This window comes from Puma concolor, chromosome E4, assembly GCF_028749965.1.
Source record: "Puma concolor isolate L17-30 chromosome E4, mPumCon1.1.hap2, whole genome shotgun sequence".
NCBI lineage: Eukaryota > Metazoa > Chordata > Mammalia > Carnivora > Felidae > Puma > Puma concolor.
In genome coordinates, this window is record NC_141683.1 from 58293007 (window position 1) to 58314178 (window position 21172).

The window sequence follows — 21172 nt, forward strand, 5'->3', positions numbered from 1 at the left end:
CAACTGAGCCAATGGTTCTTAAAATTCACTTTGACATACGAGTGCTTTGGATGACAAGCATGTTTCCGGAACCAATTATTTTTGCAAACCACGGTTTTACTGTCGTTTGATAATCTTCAAGAAAAAAAATGATCTCATGATTTTATTTCCCCTTCTGCTGAGCTCCCATTCATCACTGCAAGGGTCAGTTCTGTTTTCCCTAAGAAACTTTTTTTGCCACCCCAACCTCTCCTGCACATTCAACCGAATAGCTCCTTCCTGGCATTCCCATGAACCCCATTCATACTTTGTTTACAACACTTTTGATCTCCAGATTTTTTAGTTTATTTATTTTGAGACAGAGAGAGGGTGAGCAGGGGAGAGGAACAGAGAGAGGGAGAGAGAGAATCCCGAGCAGGTTCTGTGCTGTCAGTGCAGAGCCCAACGCAGAGGTGGATCTAATGAACTGTGAGATCGTGACCTGAGTCGAAATCAAGAGTCGGTTGCTTAACTGACTGGGCCCTCCCTGTGCCCTGGGTCTCCACATTTTTAACTTGAATCCATATGTGCACGTGTCTCTTCATCAGGAGGTTGAAAGCTTATTGTTAGCAAGACCCAAACTTCATTCATCTCCACATCTGCAGCACCTATTGTGATCATTTCATTCGAACATAATGTCAGTACTTTTGCTTAGCAGAAGAATAAACATGTTTTGGTATTTCTAGGGTAAACTACTTGGGCCCTATCTCATAGGATATTGTAAAAATCAGGTGAAATAATACATATGTGACTTTGAACCTGCATGCAATTAATATATTCTACTGTATATAGACCTATGTCTAATTTAATAGCCATCTACTTGGGCCTATAATAATGACATTCTTTAATTTGGATTTTTGTTGATCTTAAGTACATTTGTGGACCATTCCTTTTTCTAGGTTCGTTTTAAAAATTTAGCATCCAGACCATATTCTCTTCATGCCCATGGGCTTTCCTATGAAAAGTCATCAGAGGGAAAGTCTTATGAAGATGATTCTCCTGAATGGTTTAAGGAAGATAATGTTGTTCAGCCGAACAGCAGTTATACATACGTATGGCATGCCACTCCAAGGTCGGGGCCAGAAAACCCTGGCTCTGCCTGCCGGGCTTGGGCCTACTACTCAGCAGTGAACCCGGTAGGTACATCCATTAAAAATTTCTGTCATTCCCCTAACCCTATAACTTGAGTCCACCAAATGGAAGGGTCAAGTTGATCTCCTGTTAGATGTCTGTCCTGTTTTCCATGAGGAATGTGTGAGGATTGTGGCCAGTCGTCTACAGCCACTTGTGTTCAGAGGTCAGCGAGAGAGAAGCAAGTGTTCAGGAAGGGCAGTGGGGATTACTTAAATTGTTGAACCTGGTTAGAGTGACTACGTTTGCAGAGGAAGACGTTTATTTGCAATGTCCTCGAGCAAGTATTAGCTTTCTTTAGCTCTGCCTTTATGAAACAGCTACAAAATCAAGACTCGTTCGTTTGGGGCATGGGAGAGAGAGAGAGCACAGACTTCGAGTTCAACCCTCCTGTCACTTCCTGCGTGGGCCTAGGAAAATTACTTGACCTCTCTCAGCCTCAGTTTCCAAAAGTTAAAAATGAGAAAACAGTAGATAGCACACAATAGGCACTTGGTAATATTTGTTCAGTAAATGAGTTTCTTTGTATTTAATATAAAGGATTGTTGTCTGAATTAAATAAGACACTACAGGCAAAGTGTTTTGTGTATTGGCAGATGCTCAATAAATAGTGATTATAATAGTGTCGATATTGTCACTAATTGCAACATTATCATGACTGCCATGCTGAGATAAAGTACTCATCAGAGGAAGGGAATACGAATGCCACAGTATTTGATAATGATACCTAGGCTTAGTAAGCTATTCCTTTATAATCTTCCAACTCGGAGCCCCTGAAGTTTCCTTTTCTGTATCATCAGAGGAAATCCTGCAAGAGAGCAAAATACGTGCAATTTGTCCCTACTGTCTTCCAGGAAAAAGATATCCATTCTGGCTTGATAGGTCCCCTTCTGATCTGCCAAAAAGGAGTACTTCATAAGGAGAGCAACACGCCCGTGGACATGAGAGAATTTGTCTTACTCTTTATGGTCTTTGACGAAAGGAAGAGCTGGTACTATGAAAAGAAACCCCAGTCTCCCAGGGCTTGGAGACTGTCATCTTCCGAAGAAAAAACCTCCCACGAGTTTCATGGTATCGTCTTCTGACTTTGATCTAATCTCTGACCTAAATCCCCCTGGGTGCACGTGATTCCTGCCCTCGGTCTTCATAAGATTAGACATGAGGTGCTTCGAAAGAGGTGCTTCCGATGTCGCCCGGCAGGTGGCGCTGCAGGTGAAGGGGACAGAGAAGTCTGAAAGCTAGCGCAGGAGCCCGCAGAACTGACCCAACCAGCCAACAAGGAGCCAGTGTGCGTCAGTCTATGGTAGTTTAGGGATTAGCACTATTCTGCAGTGTAAACAGTTAATGAACCTGTTCCTTGATCTAAAGGAACAACCATGTATCTAGAAGAAGTGATCACTCATGTGTACTTTCTAAATAAGAACATGACAGTTCCAGCCCTCAGCACTTCCCAGGTGGCATCGGAAGCATCTAGAACAAAATGAGATAGGAAACTGGGTAGTTGGGTCACAGGAGAATCATGGCAAGAGAGCATTGCTGGGGGGGGGGGAGGGGTGAGTGGGAAAAGCAAATGTACTCTGAACTCCATTCAGGAATTTTGTCTGTAAATTGTCACTGAATTAAACCTTGGTTTGTGAGCACAATTTGTCCCGGAAACATGCTTGCCATCCAGAGCACTCGTATATCAAAGCGAATTTCAAGAACCATTGGCTCAGTCGTGGTCATGTGATGTTCGGCATCACGTACAACGCATATTGCCAGACAACACTCATTTATCAAGTTAAAACTTATTAGAAATGTTTGCTCGTCTTGCGGAACACTCGCAGAGCAAGTTACTCACAATCCAAGGTTTTACTGTAGTTTTAGAGAAAGGCAGAATTTAGAATTAGGTGAAAAACAAAGAGAATGACTTGGGGATTAGAAAAATAAATGAAGACTGAGAAGCCCTGCTTTTAGAGTTTGATGAACGGAGGGAATTGCTGTAAGGTTTCTCATCAGGATGGATCTGTGCTTTGGGTATGGGTAGGTCATTCCATGAAACAGGAAAGGAGAAGGTTGCTTGAGGAATAAAAAAAAGACTTATATACCACATCCACTTCAGTGCCACCACCACCCCTCCCCCAGCCAGTCGCCACGGCTAAGTAGGTGTATTCTGCCTCCCCTAGCCCATTTACACACTCAGGCTGCCCTTCTGATCTGATCTCACCTGTATAAACACTTGCGGGTAGAGGAAGGTGAACAACATAATTTATGATCTGCTCCAAAACCCTACCCTCTGAGTGCTAATCACACAAAGAAGTTAAAAAGATTCTCTTAAGCTTTCTAGAAGAGTGTCAATGGAAAGCTGACCAATAACTCTGAGCGGAGCTTCCTTTTCTAGCATTTCTAGGTTTTTCAGCCTAGGCTACTCGGTGTTTCGGGTGGCAAACACACGCTGCTGAAAACCTCCCAAGCTGGTGGGAACGCAATGGCTGCAGACTCAGCTAGGCTTGTCAGCTGGGTGTCCCCTTTCCTGTTCAGTACCCTTGAGCCACTGCTTCCGATTCCTCCAAGAAAGAGTAAAATGCATCCGGGATAGTTTAGTTTGAAAGGTACTCTGTAATTTGGTAATCCCCATGGCATAGTATTGATCAGGGTATTTGGTAAGCAGACAGCCCGAGTTCCCAGCCTCAGACTCAGCACCTGGCCTGTGCAGTGCGTGCTTGTGAGTAAGTGGTGAAATAGGGAGTAAATGAAGGAATTCTATTACTCAGTTCGATTTATCAAACGTTTACCGAGCACCTGCTTGTTGAGAGACTTCATTCCACATCCTGATGTAATGATTTAGCAATGCTGACCCAATAATTGCTTGAGACACGTTTCACTCTTAGGAAATCTATTTCCTGCACAGGTGAGGGGGTTAGGCCTGGTGTGAGGAGTAGGAAGATAGGTACTCTTTACTTGATGTAACCTCAAGGATGCCACAATGGCCTCAACTCCCTGTGCTCCCCAAATTCACTCGCTCAGTTCCTGAAGTCCCATATAGTTCTTTTTACTTTGGAAAAACACTACTAATAAAAACTTCCCTCACTTCAATCTCAGCTAAATGCATGGTAGCCCAGAGCTTTATCAGTAAAATTTTGTATTATTTTTTTTTTAATTTTTTTTTTCAACGTTTATTTATTTTTTTTGGGACAGAGAGAGACAGAGCATGAATGGGGGAGGGGCAGAGAGAGAGGGAGACACAGAATCGGAAACAGGCTCCAGGCTCCGAGCCATCAGCCCAGAGCCTGACGCGGGGCTCGAACTCACGGACCGCGAGATCGTGACCTGGCTGAAGTCGGACGCTTAACCGACTGCGCCACCCAGGCGCCCAAAATTTTGTATTATTTTTTAAGGTGATCAAATTTGCGAAGTGCTTTAAACACACACACACACACACACACACACACACACACTTCACTGAGGGAGAGTGGATGAAGCCTGAGAACCCCAGACATTTAAGCTGGGAAGAGGGCAGAGGAGCTATCATACAAATGAGACAATAGACATGAACCCTTATGGTCTGCCTTCCTAATTTTGCCTGGAACTATCTCTGAATTTAGGAGGCCTCAGGGTGATGTGCTGTGTGCTCTCAGTCTTTTTCCTTTAACCACTGGAGTTCACCTATCTGGCTCGTGTTAGTCTTCCTGTTTTGGTAGTGCAGGAAAATGTCAAGGGTAAGTGAGTGGAGCCCAGGGAAGAAGTGTGAGGTCCAGGGTGAAGAGTGAGAAGCCACATGAGAAGCTGCTGTGGGCTGGCATGAGGAGGAGCTGGAGGGCCCGTCTTAGCCTCCCTCTGGTAGCAGGACACACAGGGGTCCGGACGGGTGGAGTGATAAGAAGATGGGTGGTGAACAGGACGCCTCCTACTTCCTCACCAGCCCCTCTGCCGTGTACACGGGTTTCTAATCGATTGCACCTCTGTCCTTGCAGCCATTAATGGGATGATTTACAGCTTGCCTGGCCTGAGAATGTACGAGCAAGAGTGGGTGAGGTTGCACCTGCTGAACATGGGCGGCTCCCGAGACATTCATGTGGTTCACTTTCACGGCCAGACCTTGCTGGAAAACGGCACCCAACAGCACCAGCTAGGGGTCTGGCCCCTTCTGCCTGGTAAAGATCTGCACGCTGTAAAGAGGTCCCGGATGGAAAAAATGGCTAGGGAAGGCGATCTCGGCAACGTAACTGTCCCTCATTCCGTCCTGTGCATTTGCTTCCTAAGGGTCAGGAGTGGGTTCTGGCACAGATCCTGGGCACAGCCATTTCCCCAAACTGCAGACAGAGTATGACAAAGTCAGCCAGTGTAGGCACTGGGTGCAGCTCCCCACAGGCTCAACTCGGTTCTACGGAGATGTTACGTCTGACGCAGTTTTTTTCCAAACCGCACTGTGTCACGTAGGCCAGGTCTCAAACAGATTACAAAATGAATCCCACAGGGCTCAGGCTGCTTTAGCAGCTTTCTGTCGGGAAGGAGATTAAAAACTTACTAGGGTTTTGGGATTCTTGCATCCGTGAATTCTGTTCCGCACACTCTGACCCTGATACCTTTGGGCAAGTGACTACAGGAATCTTAATCTTAAACTGACTCATGAGGCTGTTGGGGCAGTGCCGGGGGGGGGGGGGAGGGGGGAGTGCTTTTAAGGATTATAAAAGCTAAAAAATAAGAGGGGTATTTAGAGCTTTCATGTACAAAGTAATGAAAAGGCTTAAACAAACCAACCATCACAAAGGATTTTTATGTGCCAGTGAGTTGTTTTATAGGCATATCTGTGCATTGCAGGGGTGTGAGTGCCAGGGACCCTGATTCTCAAACTGCAATAGGCATAGTGAAATTCTAGGAAGCCGGTTAAAACATAAATGCTAAGGCAGAGATTTTGCTTCTGGAGACTTTGATGTCAGACAAGGGCCCAGGACTCTGCATTTTTAACAAGCAGCCTTGCTTCCACAAATGCTCTGAGAAGCTAGGCAGGGCAGTCAGTCCTTTGCCAGAACTTTGGTTGGGAAGTTCCTATGTGGGTCAGCCTCAGTTAGGCACAGAAGTCCAAACAGGACTGGTTTGGTTAAAGGTGGGGGGAAAGAGTGTTCTTGGTTGGTTTGTTCAAGCCAGTGGCTCACTAATGGAGCTATGAAGACCCACTTTATTAAAATCGGGGACAGAGGGGATTAGGTCAAACTTCTGGCTTTTTACCAAATGTAAATTACCAGATCCGTCATCCTTCCCTTGAGCCTGAGAAGCTGGAATTGGCTGGCCCATCCAAATCTTCAAATCTAAATATCTCCGTTGGAGAGTGGAAGGCTGGAATCTTTTTTCGTGTGTTAGAGGAGGACCATCAGCTATTAATTTTTATTCACCATCTGGGAAATAGTCACGAATTACAGTCAGCAGAATTTAAGTGTAAACTGGTGATGAGTAGCATTGAAGTAACAGAGTGGGTAATCAGAGGTTTCAGAAACGCCCTTCAGTGATTTTCTGAGTCAGTTTATGTGTATCTCTATCCAACTATGTAAACCTAATAGAAAATTTGAAAACATGGGAGATAGATGTTTTATTTTTATTTTTCTTATGTAAAAAAAGAAACACTAGTGAAATGAAGGGAGAGGAAGGAAACACATACAATATTCCTGAGGCCCAATAATGAGTCATTCAAGGCCGCTTTAATACTTAAGACTGTGAAGCTGTGTTGTATATGGGTTAGCTTGTGACATTAAATGTAGATCAGTAAAAGTTACTTTCTAGTAAGGCATGCTGGAGATTTTTTAAAGTCTGGGCCAATTAACTTTTAGTAATGTGTGTTGTTTTGTTTCATTTTTAAAAAATTTTTTTCAATGTTTATTTTTGAGAGACAGAGAGAGACAGAGCATGAGCAGGGGAAGGGCAGAGAGAGAGGGAGACACAGAATCCAAAGCAGGCTCCAGGCTCTGAGCCGTCAGCACAGAGCCTGATGTGGGGCTTGAACTCATGAACAATGAGATCATGACCTGAGCCGAATCGGACACTTAACTGACTGAGCCACCCAGGCGCCTGTTTTGTTTTGTTTTTATCTGTTTGTTACAACTCTAGCGCTGCCTAAAGAGAAATGGATAATTCATAAGTTCTTTTCTAAAACTCCGTGTGATGCAGGGATTTTAGGATTCTTTGACAGCTGTCAACTAATACTAACTTTTAATCTTTGGGTATGTAATGTCGTGCTTCACTTCCTATTTTAGGTTCATTTAAAACTCTTGAAATGAAGGCATCAAAATCCGGTTGGTGGCTCCTTGACACAGAGGTTGGAGAAAACCAGAGAGCTGGGATGCAGACACCTTTTCTCATCATAGACAGAGGTACACTCTGAGCTCCATGGGATGTTTCTAGAAGGACAGTCCCTGCTAGAATATTATTAACTTTTAAGTTCGAAATACTCAACTCTGGGACTTCTGCATGACAGAGGTACAATCTGTAGCAGTAGCTGCTTGTATTCTGACCTGTGGTCTGATTATACTGCAAACATCAGTCTTCTAGGAACCTTAAACCACATGCTTCAGCCCAAAGGCATGCCTTTCAATTGGGAAACCAGTATAAAGCGTCTTCCTTCATGACATGTGATTCATGGGAAAGTGAGTGGAAGAATTTTTCCAGACTCCTAGAGCAGAGGAGGGAAAAGATACCAGGAATTAAACAATGACTAGGATAGTCTCTGAACTTGGCATTTCAGTATTTGAGAAACAGTTCCCATATGTCTATCCATGCAGCCAGCCAGCCAGCATTTATTAGGTACCTGTCGAATACCAAGCACTGTGTCCACATCTAGGTATCTCAGTGGCTGGTATTTTCTTTTGTGATCAGAATGTAAATAGCTCTGTAACTTTTGGTCCAACTTTTGGGAACATAGACTTATAAAGGGTAGTACGCAATGTTGTAAAATGGCTTTATTTTAAGATACAAGCAAATGGAAATCAGTTTAAGACTAACTGCATTTCAGGACATCAGTGGTTTTCCTCTAGGGTATCACTATTTCTGTTAGAGCACCAGTCTTGAGAGTACATTCACCTGTTATGATCCAACATATTTAGGTCAGTGCCACATAAGGTAGGTGAAACTATTGAATCACTGACCCACCAGAGGTATAATCTCTAGCCACGAAATTTTACTTTGTTAATATGTATTTTCTAAGCAAAAATTATTCATTGTTCTGTTTTTTTGTAGAATGTAAGATGCCAATGGGACTAAGCACTGGTATCATAGCTGATTCACAGATCAGGGCTTCTGGGCATTGGGGTAAGTAGTAGCATCATAGCCTTTGAAAGGCACCTCCTATAACTGTGCAGTATACAGCCTGAAAAACCATCCGTGACAACCCTGCCTGTTGAATCTATGGATCATTGCTTGTCTCCAGGCTTTTCTCTACCACAGAAAAGCACCTCTATCTTAAGGTGCTCATCTGGTAGAGGAAGGAACAAAAAACCTGTTGGCATTCCTTTATCACTGCCTCCCTCCCTGGTGTATAATGTTCCTAAGGAGTCTCTCCCCCGGGAGACCAAGAGCTAGGAGTCCTCAGAATCTCTACAAGGCAGTACAGCCTCTCAGCAGGGATTGAGCGAGGAGTGGATCTCTCTCTCTCTCTGACAGAGAGAGAGAATCTTAAGCCGGTTCCATACCTAGCACAGAGCCTGATGCAGGGCTTGATACCCACAAACTGTGAGATCATGACCTGAACAGAAATCAAGAGTCAGATACAACCAGCTGAGCCACCCAAGCACCCCCTTTCTTTCTTTTTTTTCTTTTCCTTTCTTTTTCTTCCTTCATTTCTTTCTTTCTTCCTTTCTTTTTCTTTTTTCTTTCTCTTTTGTTTTCTCCTTCCTTCCTTCCTTCCTTCCTTCCTTCCTTCCTTCCTTCCTTCCTTCCTTCCTTCCGATCCCAAACTCTTGTGACCATGTGCCCATTTCCAAAACTCTCCACATTCATCCCCATTCCACATTTGATCACAAATGAGATATTCCAGCCAGATTCCCAAGGTCTATTGGCCACATGCCATACTGCCCTCTAACAGGGCCCTTTGCTGTGCTAACCATTCATCTATTCAGAAACTCTGCTGATCACCCACTTTGTGTCAGGATCTCCTTCTAAATTGCCTCACTCTGCCTCAAAGCACTTCCCAAGATGAAGAGGTCAGTTGCAAGGGATCACGAGCTTCCCATAATCCCTCCCATGTCCTCCGCTTAGGCAAGGCACACTCAGCAGCAACCACACCAACATAGCTGAGAAAAGATAAACACAACCTGCATGCAAGAAAGGGGGTGGGTGGTGGTTGACACCAACCAAGCACAGACCTGAAGCCGAGATTTCATAATCATGAACTGACTTAGTAGCTGAGGCCTGTGACAACCGCCTGGTTGCCTAACTTTAATAGAGGCTCCTGCAGAGATCTGGTTTTCCACGGGGACTAAACTTACTTGGGAAATTTCTAGTTGTATGTTTTGGGTTTTTTTTAAGTTCAGAATAAATTTTTTTCTCTTTTGAATTTAGGTTATTGGGAGCCCAAACTAGCAAGATTAAACAATGGTGGATCATATAATGCTTGGATCACAGAAAAGCCTTCAGAAGTTGACCTTAAACCTTGGATCCAGGTATATCTTATTAACCTGATAGCATTTACTGTGCTATAATAATAAAATGACAGTGATTTCATATTTTTCTTTCTTGTTCTTGCAGTGTTTTAGGCACTATTCTGAGTGCTTTACATATTCAAAATGAGCCCTATAAAGTTAGTTCTAGCGTTATCCTAGATATCCTTTTTACAGATGAAAAAAACAAAGAAACGGAGGGACTGATTAACTTCCAAAAATCACACACAGCTAGTAAGTGGTCAAACTTGGATTCAAGTCCAGGTACTCTGTGCTCAAATATGGATTGTATCTAGCCAGTTTATTAGTTTGCTGACTTAGGTGCTGGCTTTTTAGTTCTAAAGAAAGCTGGTTACACAATGAATTAAGGAAGGTGATATATGAGTTGTCGACAAGGACAGATCTGCTTAATGGCTTTGCTCTGTTGCAGGTTGACATGCAGAGGGAAGTCGTCCTCACAGGGATCCAGACCCAAGGTGCCAAACACTATCTGAAGTCCTACTACACCATGGAGTTCTATGTGGCCTACAGCTCTGACCAGACAAACTGGCAGATCTTCAAAGGGAACAGCACAAGGAACGTGATGGTCTGTGGACAGTTTCTTTCTAAGTCTCAAGACTCACCCTAGGATTACTAGGCTACTATGCCTATGACTATGTCTTTTTAAAAAATACCTTTCTGGGTGGTAGAAATACAAATGGCTTTCTTAGGGCTTTATGAAAGAAAGTGGCAAAATCATGGGTCTGTTATACAAATTAAAGGGATAAGCCTGATTTATGGAACTTCAAAACTCCACACACACAAAAAAAATCACTTTTCGATCAAACTAAATGCCCATGCTTCTCAGATTGGGACATGGTGTAGGGCATTTAATCTGGTTTTGTGCCTTAAGGAGCTCATGCTCCTTAAGCTTGGAGTTTGGCCTCCAAGTTTTGATAATACTAACTTTTACATTTTATTTGTTCTTTGTTTCAGTGTACTTGAAGGAAATAGCAGCTCTGAGGCAGTGTGCTTTTCGGAATTTTTTTTTTTTTTTTTTTTTTTTTTTTGCTACCCTGCCTGCCGAGTGACATTCCCCTGCTGGGTCTTTCAGAGGCTCAGCGGGATTATTCCCAATAACCCGTATGTACCAGCCCTAACTCTTCTCTTCCTCCCTAACCCCCTTGCCAAAGAAAGTTATCAGAATGTAAGGCATCAGTCTGCCATTATGCTGATAACTTTGAACCTGTTTCATTTTTCCTGTAAATCACTTACCATTTTACTAGTTTGTATATTATTATTAGCTACCCCTGGTAATAAATTATTTGCACTACACCTTAGAACAGATCATGAAAATCTCAAATTATCGTCCCTACTGATCAGTTTTGGAAAGAGAACACAGGTTACAGTTAGAGTTTGTAGCTGAAAGACTTTTGCCCTTATGAGGAACGTTGGTGTGCGGTATTATTTTTTTTTTTTGTACTTTTTTTCTGGTTTTGGTATCAGAGTAATACTGGCTTCATAAAATAATTTGGGAAGCATGTTCTGTTTTCTGAGAGAGATTTTCTAGCATTGGTGTTAATTCTTTAAATATTTGTAGTATTTAGCAGTGAAACTATAGGGGCCTAGAGATTTTTTTTTCCAGGAACTTGTAAATTACAAATCCAACTTCTTTAGTAGTTACAGGCTGTTCAAATTACCTGTTTCATATTGGGTGAGTTAGATAGTGTTTTTCAAGAAACTGATCCATTTCCTCTAGGCTGTTAAATTTATGTGTGTAGAGGTGTTTGTAGTATACTCTTATTATCCTTTGATGTCTGCAGATCTATAGTGGTATTGCCTGTTGAATTTGATGTTGGTAATATTCACCTCTTCTCTTTTTGCTTTGTCAGTCTTGCTAGATGTTTGCCTTTTTTTTTTTTTTTTATCTTTTCAAAAATGGATTCTGTTTCCTTGTGTTTATCTACTGTTTTTCTGTTTTCAGTCTTGCGGCTCTTATCTCCTGTGTTAGCTGGCTCTTTCCTCGCTGGCTCTTTCCAGCCTCTTTCCAAGTCCAGGTTCTCCACTAAAGGGGAGCTCCTCTTTGCTGTTGGGTGGGGACGGGATAGTGTCCACTGATACGATGGTGGTGGGAGTCTTGTTAGGAGCTGGCGGGGATCAGAGTCCTGGATTCCTATTTGCCCTTCTCCGACACCATCCCAGTGAGGGTGCTGGGGTGCCTCATTACAATCTCATGAGCATGGAAGTCTAGGCTCCCCACTTGGCCTTTGATGCTGTGAGTAGAAGAAGGGCCATGATGTTTTCTATAATGCTGAGCTGGACATAGATCAGTTATCATCTGAGAATTTTCTGTCTTGCTGAGCTGCTCTTTCCTGGGTCTGTGGCTAGAGAAAGCAGGTTTTCATTGAGGCTTTTTTTTTTTTTTTTTTTGGCTGCACCCATTGGTGTTTCTTGGTTGCTGGCTTCTTTGCTTCCCAGTCTGGGGCATATGAGGCAACAATAAAACCCAGGGAGCCCACCGCCATGTTGCTCCTTGGGTCCCAAGGACCCTAGCCAGTCTGCCTTCTTCTCTCCCCCTCTCCGAGGCTCCTTATGTTTTAGTAGTACTCAGCAGAAGGAACGAGGCAAAATATGTCTACCTCATCTTCCTGAAGTGATCTCCAATTATTTTTTTTATTTAAAAAATTTTTTTTAATGTTTTGATTTATTTTTGAGACAGAGAGAGACAGAGCATGAGCAGGGGAGGGGCAGGGAGAGAGGGAGACACAGAACCTGAAGCAGGCTCCAGACTCTGAGCTGTCAGCACAGAGCCTGACGCAGGGCTCGAACTCACGGAGTGTGAGATCATGACCTGAGCTGAAGTCGGACGCTCCACCGACTGAGCCACCCAGGCGCCCCTCCAATTATTTTTTTTTAAACCAAGAGACTTAATTCAGGTCACATGAAAACTGAAAATGACAATATTAAATTAATCCAGAATTTTATTACAAAATCACTTTATAGAGAATTGTTACATAACTAAGCCTTCCTCTTTTTTTCCTCTAGTATTTTGATGGCAATTCAGATGCCTCTACAATAAAAGACAATCAGTTTGACCCACCCATCGTGGCTAGATATATTAGGATCTCTCCAACCAGATCCTACAATAGAGCTGCCCTTCGCTTGGAGCTACAAGGCTGTGAGGTTAACGGTAAGGAACTAAGATGCACTGTTGTCCAACCACCAGGCAGAGAATCAAGTAGATATGGAAGAATGGCTAGAACTTTTAGTTCTCTTCAATCACTTGGGTGCCTAGAAAAACCTTGGCGAAACCGGTTCTGCTCAGGTGAACTCTCATTGTGATCTGGGCCAAAACTGGTTCTACCAGCCAAAGGGCAGGCACCATCTCTGAACAGTGCCAGGATGGCATGGGCACCGCCCTGACCCTGCAAGGAAGGGCCCTAGCTTAGAATAACTGCATCAGCCCATTTCAATAAGAACTAAGGTTCAGACTAGGCCTGACTCTTCCATAGTTCTCCAGGTCACCCAGATTTTAATGCAGTAGAAGAACACAGCAACATTACTGGCATATATTAGATGTTCGATGAATGTTTTCAACGAATCTAAACTCCTTGTCAACCTCCTGAAACTCTGATTGAACTCTTCATTCTCTTTGGCACCCAATGTAGGCGCTCAAGCTCTTTCTCTGTAAGCTGCTGTTTTTCAAGGGATGTAATGTGACCTGTGGTATAAATAAATCCAGGTACTCACAAATGGCCATAATAAAATTCTACCATGTAGAACAAAGATGTTTAAGAATCTGATCAACTATGCTCCTTTGGTGACTCTTAAAGTAGAGCTCTCCACATTCTTTCACTTCAAAGCGCATCTAGAAAATATCTGGCTAGCAATCTGGGGTAAGAGAAGGCCCTGGCTAATCTTCCGTTGCATCTCAGCTGCCCGAGGGCTCTGAGTGGGAGATCAATACACAGCGCACCTGAAACGTGCATTTCTCCACCTGTTGGGGAGCTACAGTACCTTCTCAGTCTCGCACGGCTCACAGTGGACAAAGCAGCTGAAACTCGGAATCCGCTTCTTATCGAGGCAGATAACGGTATCCATTATACTGCCGATACCATGAGGGACATGGACATGGGCATTTTGTCAAAGCGCGGTTAGCAAGTGGTATGTAACACCTCCCACATAAAATGCTAATTCTGTATAGCAGGAGCAGTCCTTGAGACAGCTCCGTAAATCACTGGCCTTTCTTTCCCTCTGGCACATGATGTAAATGGTAGTTTGTTCAGATCACAGAGACAAGCCGCTCTAAAATGTGACATTCAACTCTGTTAATCTATTTAAAACATTTATATTCTATTCAAGAAGCATTACTTTTTAAAAATCTCTTCACTTTCTTGGGGCGCCTGGGTGGCTCAGTCGGTTAAGCATCCGACTTCGGCTCAGTTTGTGAGTTCGAGCCCCGCGTCGGGCTCTGTGCCGACAGCTCAGAGCCTGGAGCCTGCTTTGGATTCTGTGTCTCCCTCTCTCTCTGCCCCTCCCCCTGCTCACACTCTGTCTCTCTCTGTCTCTCTCTCTCTCTCTCTCTCTTGCTCAAAAACAAACATTAAAAAAATAATAATAATCTCTACACTTTCTTGATATAATTATTAGAGTAGATTTTCTTTTTTAAAACTCTTTTTTTTTTCCATGGAGAAAGATATCACTTCAAGAAAATGTCAGCATGATTTACTAACAAGAACAAAGTGTCACAGAGGTGATGACGATGCGTGGTCAGCTGGGCTCACTCACTAGTTACGTTTCTTACATCCGCAGCCCAGCCTCGAAGCCTGACGTTCAAGTTCACGTCTTGGCAAAATTCATAACATGACCACCCTCAAAGGGTTAAAAATAAAATATTGAATGTGACTCCCCAGGGATCTTCTTCTTTGTAGCTTTTCCTTAGAAAGAGAAATAGAGTATATTCTTATATACAGAGATAGTTTAGGAGTATTTTCTACCTCAAAGAAAAGACAGTTTCCATGATTCTCTGAAGGAGGAAAATGTGTTTAAATATTTAGAACGCGGTGTTTGGTGTCAGACTTCCTGCGCCCCAGTTTAGTTTCTGGTTCTTCTGGTAGTCTTACTTCAGGCAAGTTACTCTTTCTTGCTCTGCTTTTGTCTTCTCATTTGTAAAATGGAGGTGGTTAGCGGCATCAGATGATACATGGAGAGCCTAAAAGTAGGATTTGGCACATGGGCAATAATGTTCACTGTCGGCGATGGTTGTTTTGTTGTCACCGAGTATGAATACTGTCTCCTCTGTAGTGCAAACCACCACACAGGGAATACTGGTGGTGCATAATTAATCACATTACTTTTCTCTTGACAGGATGCTCCACACCGCTGGGTATGGAAAGTGGAAAGATAGAAAACAAGCAAATCACAGCTTCCTCATTTAAAAAATCTTGGTGGGGAGATTACTGGGAACCCTTCCGTGCCCGTCTCAATGCCCAGGGCCGTGTGAATGCCTGGCAAGCCAAGGTAAAATAACGCCTATGAGTGGAGTTCTCTCAGCCTTCTAGAAGAAAACCACGGCCCTCACTACAAGGAACATGGGCATCTTGGGAAGCAAGAATATTATCTCCTGTTTCTGCAGATTATGATCCTGGGTCCTTAGACCTAGGATGTCTGTTGACTTGATAGCTGTAGCTCTGACTTTGGCTCAGAGAGAAGTTACCATCTCCTTGGTTTTTGGTCTAGTCTTGATTTAGACGAGGCTGGGCAAATTTTTTCTGCAAAGGGCCAGATAATAAATATTTTAGACTTTGTGAGCCATACATTTCTAGTCATAACTACTCAACTCCGCCACTATAGCAAGAAAGCAGCTATAAACAATAAGTACATGAGCATGGCTGTATTCCAATAAAACTTTATTTACAAAAACAGGCCGGGGGCCAAATATGGCCCTTGGGCTGTAGCTTGCCACCTCTGAATTAAGACAACTTAGTGATAAATGATTTAGATTTCCAACACCTTCTCTCTTTTTTCACAATTTAGCAATATTTTTCATTTTCTTAATAGTGCTATTTAAATGTTTTATGTTCCCATTTTTTAGAATTTTGTGACATTCCTTTGGACAACTGGAGGCACAGTAAAATGCTACAAAACCGGGGTTATAAATCAGTGGCCTAAGTTTAATAAGCATCTTCCAGAGAGTAATCTTGCTCCTAATATTAGCCCATTGAGTAATTCCAGTGTCTTAGTTTTTAGGGTAACTGTTAATATTGACTCATTTTTGTTGCACTTTTCAACTGACTTGAAAAATTACGGTGGCATCAGAAACCAGAATAATTCTATCAGTCAACTTAACCCTTCCTTATCTTCTATCTTCCTATGTCCCTCCCTTAAGACACCTACATTCTAGTTCCCTGGACTCCATAGAATTCCAGGTCCTAACCCTAAGTTAGGCTGTCAGAAATGGAAAGAGAGCTGTGGTGGGAGTAGAGAAAGTAGAACAGCTTGGACCCCATACAGACCGTCTTGGGAACTGACATCTGTATCTCAGAACTCATTGCTCGTCCATCACAGACTCACAGAATAGAAGAACAGTGAGGGGGTTACAAAGCATATGGTCCAGACTTTTCCTGTTTAAGTTTAAACACAGAGAAGATGGCATCATTTTCGCTTAGTCTGGTGGCAGAATCAGGAAACCCATTCTCCCGATAAACAGTTTAGTGGTCCTTCCGCCATTCAAGGCCACCCAAACCCCTTATTATGCAATTTCATGGAGGGGTAAACAGACCTGAAGAAGTTAAAATTTAAAAAGTAATAATGTATTACATTATACTAATATAATTATATAAATAAAATAATAAAAAATGAAGGATTAAGTTACATAGAGATGTCATCCAATTTTTTCCCAGATAACTCTTTAGATCTGTTCATATGACAGATATATGACACAGGTATAACTGTGTCACCCTACTCTGTATTTTACAACTTTTTGAAATACTTTGCTCTGTATATGATTTGCACTTAGTCTTTGTAATATAATAAGGGCTTCAAAGATGAAATGCTGATTTTAATTTTTAATGCTGTCATTTTAAAATCTGGAATTCTAGGTCAGAACTGTCTCACTTAATCTTCTATTAGGATCATATGTCTTTAAAGGGTCTCTTTAGAGAGGCTAAAAATCTAAGCCAGACCTATGCAAGTACACACACAGACTGAGGTGTCTCTACCTCTGTCATGCCTACGAAAATTTTCATGCCTTCAAAAACCCTCTAGCAACCTATATTCTATATCACCGGTACAACTTCGATTGGATACCATACAGTTTAAAGGTACACTAAGAAACCACCAAATTCCCTTGGGGCGCCTGGGTGGCTCAATTGGTTAAGTGTCCAACTTCGGCTCAGGTCATGATCTCAAGGTTCACAAGCCCATGTCCGTCTCTGGGCTGACAGCTCAGAGCCTGGAGCCTGCTTTGGATTCTGTGTCTCACTCTCTCTTCCCTCCCCTGCTCTGGCTGGCTCTCTCTCTCTCTCTCTCTCTTTCTCTCTGTCTCTCAAAAATAAAATAAAATAAAATATAAACATTAAAAACTTTTTAAAAAAAGAAACCACCAAAGTCCCTAGAGAGTATTACAAACTTGACAAAAAATTAATTAACATGATAATTTTAATTCAGTTAATTTACTTTAAAAATACACATAGTATATGAGTATATACATATATCTGTGTATAAATATATACACATACATATGTGTACACATAAGTGATGATAAAGAAATATGTCAATATTCATTATTTCATATAGAACTGAATGAGACTATGGGGCATGATAAATCTCCCAAAGGTGAAAATTTCTCTTAGATTACTCTCGTACTCAGTCCTTCTGATCCTCTTTCTCCAAGTATGTATCAGCGAACATATGATTAGGCATTTTGTTAGGCCAGCAGGCAGGACAGCTACCATGCCATAAAGTCCCAGGTATGGCTTTATCAAGGCTCTCAAATATTTCATTTATTTGAAATATCAGAAGAGAAGAAATTGGACTTCTCGTTGATATAAGCAATGGGAAGAAAAGTGGGACTTTTCTAAAATAAGTTAAATAGAGATTCTTTCCCTGATACCCTCATGGCATTTACACAAATTTATTTAAGAGAATAATATTTACAGATAACTTAGCAATATGATATTCTTTCTCAAGTAGGATTCATTTATGTGTTCATTCAACAAATATTTGTCGAACACCAACCATGTGCCATGCATTGTGGTAAGTACGTGGAAACAAAACAAATTCCGGCCCTCGAAAAGGAAGGGATACAAAGAAGTAAGTCATTATTGTACAGTGTCTGTGATACTCAAGTAAAAGTTTATATATGTCGGTGACAACAAACACGAAGGAATAGGGAAATCCTCGGAGAGAAAGGATCTTAAGGGATGAGACAGAAAAGAAATCCTCTTGAGCTCTGTACATTTCTGAGTATCTTGGTCTAAAAAAAAAATCAAAGGTTTTTTTTTTTTTTTTTAATTTTTTTTTTCAACGTTTATTTATTTTTGGGACAGAGAGAGACAGAGCATGAACGGGGGAGGGGCAGAGAGAGAGAGCGAGACACAGAATTGGAAGCAGGCTCCAGGCTCTGAGCCATCAGCCCAGAGCCTGACGCGGGGCTCGAACCCACAGACCGCGAGATCGTGACCTGGCTGAAGTTGGACGCTTAACCGACTGCGCCACCCAGGTGCCCTCCAAAAAAATCAAAGGTTTTAATTGCCTCATTCACATGTCCTCATCATTTTCACAGGCAAACAACAACAAGCAGTGGTTACAAATTGACCTACTCAAAATCAAGAAAATAACTGCGATTGTAACACAGGGCTGCAAGTCTCTGTCCTCGGAAATGTACGTGAAGAGCTACACCATCCACTACAGCGACCAGGGAGTGGATTGGAAATCGTACAGGCAGAAATCCTCCATGGCGGACAAGGTACCGGCCGGTGTCCCAGCAAAGACAAAGCAGTTCGAAAGCTGCTGTGATGAGAAAAGTACCCTACATTTATTTGCACGTAGCTTTTGGGATTTGACAAATAGGCACAGACAGGCACCTCCTCTCTAAGAATTCTGTGTGGAGAGAGATCCCATGTCTCCCCCTCTTTTTATGAGTACATTAATCCCATCGTGACGGCCCCACCCTCCTGATTTACTCTAATCCTAATTACCCCCCAAAGGCCCCGCCTCTTAATACTATCCCATTGGGGGTTAGGGTGTCGATGTAGGAATCTGAGCGGGATGCAAACATGCAGTCCATAACAGGGTCTAGAAAACCTTCCACCGTGAAATAACATCATGTTGGCATTACCTTGGGTATACTTGTTATTCTTGACTGATGCCCAGCAAATGCCCATACCCCAAAGCTTTCTGTATCATATTATTAAGCAGGAGACAATTGTTAGCCTCACTGATGAGGAAACTAATTTCCTTCAAGATGAACTACGCCATTATTCTCCTTAATTCCCTGTCATATGGTGTTAAGATGCTGCTGGGGCAAAACTAAGGACATAAGCCTAATATTCCAGAAATGGAAGTGAGGCTGGAGCCAGGTGGAGGGGCAGTGCAGGAGAAGGGGGTGACGTTTACTGACTGCTCAGCTTGGGCTCAGCACTTATCTCAGCAAATGAGTTTGAACCTCTCTCTCTTTTTAAACTCCTGGGTTGTTTGTCTGGTCGCTTGGTTGGTTCAGTTTGTTTTATCTGTCACTGTACCAGGATGTCTTTCTAGCTTGATAAACATCATTGTCATAAACAAATAGTGATTTAGCTTCCGGTGTATGTAAATCTGGGGGGAACCTGCTGGGAATGCAAAACTGGAAAAAAAAAAGGGGGGGCATAAAACACAGTTCAATTGAGGATATAAGGCATTTGGCAAAAAGAATAAGTAAAAACACATATCGTTGCATTTTATTTTAAATGTTGGTGACCCCTACTCTCTGGCACTTGTCATATGTGTACATACTTAAAAAAAGTCTTTATAACGCCTTCTGTGAGGTAAACTTTTATTATCCCCATTTTGCCAATGAGTATAGAGAATCAGGGAATATAAGTAACCTGCCAGAAGTCACACAGCTACAAAGGGACCGCGTCATACGTCAGATTTCTTTATTTTCCCAGCTCGGATCACTGGTGAGGTAGAATCCCTAAAGAGGTCTGTTAGGCACATGATTTCATAATTGACTGAAGATCATCTCTTATCATGATGTCTGTGTTCTTTGTTTTTAAAAAAAATCACCTATAAGATTTTTATATCTGTTACATCATCATCAAAGATCTTCTCATATTTTCCTTTCAGATTTTCGAAGGAAATAATAATGTCAAAGGACATGTGAAGAATTTTTTCAACCCACCAATTATTTCCAGGTTTATCCGCATCATTCCTAAAACATGGAACCAAAGTATTGCACTTCGCTTGGAACTCTTTGGCTGTGATATTTACTAGAATTGAATGTTCAAGGACATAGGAAAGACTCTTAAAGATATCAAGCCATTTAGAGCGGGCAATGTATTTTATAGCTATTTTAAATATTAATAATTTTGATTGTTTCCCTTTTCTCTATTAGAGAATAAAATTTTATGTATGAAACTTTCATAATGTAACTCCTTGCTACAATTCAGTGAGATGATGGCTATTATTTATTCAGATATATGGGAAAATATCAAGAACCAACAAACAAATGGCTTATCTGTCACAATGATTAAAAATGCTATAGAAAGTAATATTTATGTAGTTAGCATGCTTCATTATAGTTCTGTTGAAACCTAAAAACACTAGAGGCGCCTGGGTGGCTCAGTCATTTATGCGTCCAACTCCTGATTTCGGCTCAGGTCATGATCTTGCAGTTTGTGGGTTTGAGCCCTGCATCTGGCTCTTTGCTGACAGAGTAGAGCCTGCTTGGGATTCTCTATCTCCCTCTCTTTCTGCCCCTTCCCGCTAGCGTGTGCTTCTCTCTAAGAAATAAACACTTTTTTTTTTTAAACCTGTACACACTAATAAAAGAGATATTACTTTTTTAAGCCATTTATAGACCTGGATAGCTTTCACACCTACCTTAAAAAAAAAAAAAAAACAAAACTATGATTTAAGAGTAAAGGAAACAAATAAAATTTTTTAAATGGTTCATTTTTCTTGACATGAAGAGAAAAATATCTTACCATATGAAATAATGAGTCATTAAAATACCCTGCCTTCCTTCCGTGACAATGATTTTTCTGACCCTCTATGAGAGAAAATGATGTCCAGAGTTAGGGGTCTTTAGATTCAAAACACAACCCAAATAACCATGGGAGAAATGAACCCTTGGCCTCACTCTAGCTGACACTACAATGGTATACTGTTTTTTCAAAGCATAGGTTCACCTAAGGGAAAGCTAAAACCTGTAAAGCAAC

General features: G+C 41.9%; 1 protein-coding gene across 2 annotated transcripts in view; it reads left to right on the plus strand.

The window, feature by feature from the left end:
- F5 (coagulation factor V) overlaps positions 1 to 20763 on the plus strand; it is a 77576-nt gene extending 56813 nt beyond the window's left edge. For both annotated transcript variants that reach the window (XM_086693693.1, XM_086693692.1), the window contains exons 15-25: positions 918 to 1154; positions 2004 to 2220; positions 5103 to 5282; positions 7377 to 7493; positions 8356 to 8427; positions 9676 to 9776; positions 10204 to 10359; positions 12798 to 12942; positions 15121 to 15272; positions 18538 to 18720; positions 20079 to 20763. In XM_086693693.1, the coding sequence (XP_086549819.1) occupies positions 918 to 1154; positions 2004 to 2220; positions 5103 to 5282; positions 7377 to 7493; positions 8356 to 8427; positions 9676 to 9776; positions 10204 to 10359; positions 12798 to 12942; positions 15121 to 15272; positions 18538 to 18720; positions 20079 to 20225 (1707 nt within the window). In that variant the 3' untranslated portion in view covers positions 20226 to 20763. The remainder of the gene's footprint in view (positions 1 to 917; positions 1155 to 2003; positions 2221 to 5102; positions 5283 to 7376; positions 7494 to 8355; positions 8428 to 9675; positions 9777 to 10203; positions 10360 to 12797; positions 12943 to 15120; positions 15273 to 18537; positions 18721 to 20078) is intronic.
- The last annotated feature ends 409 nt before the right edge of the window (positions 20764 to 21172 follow it).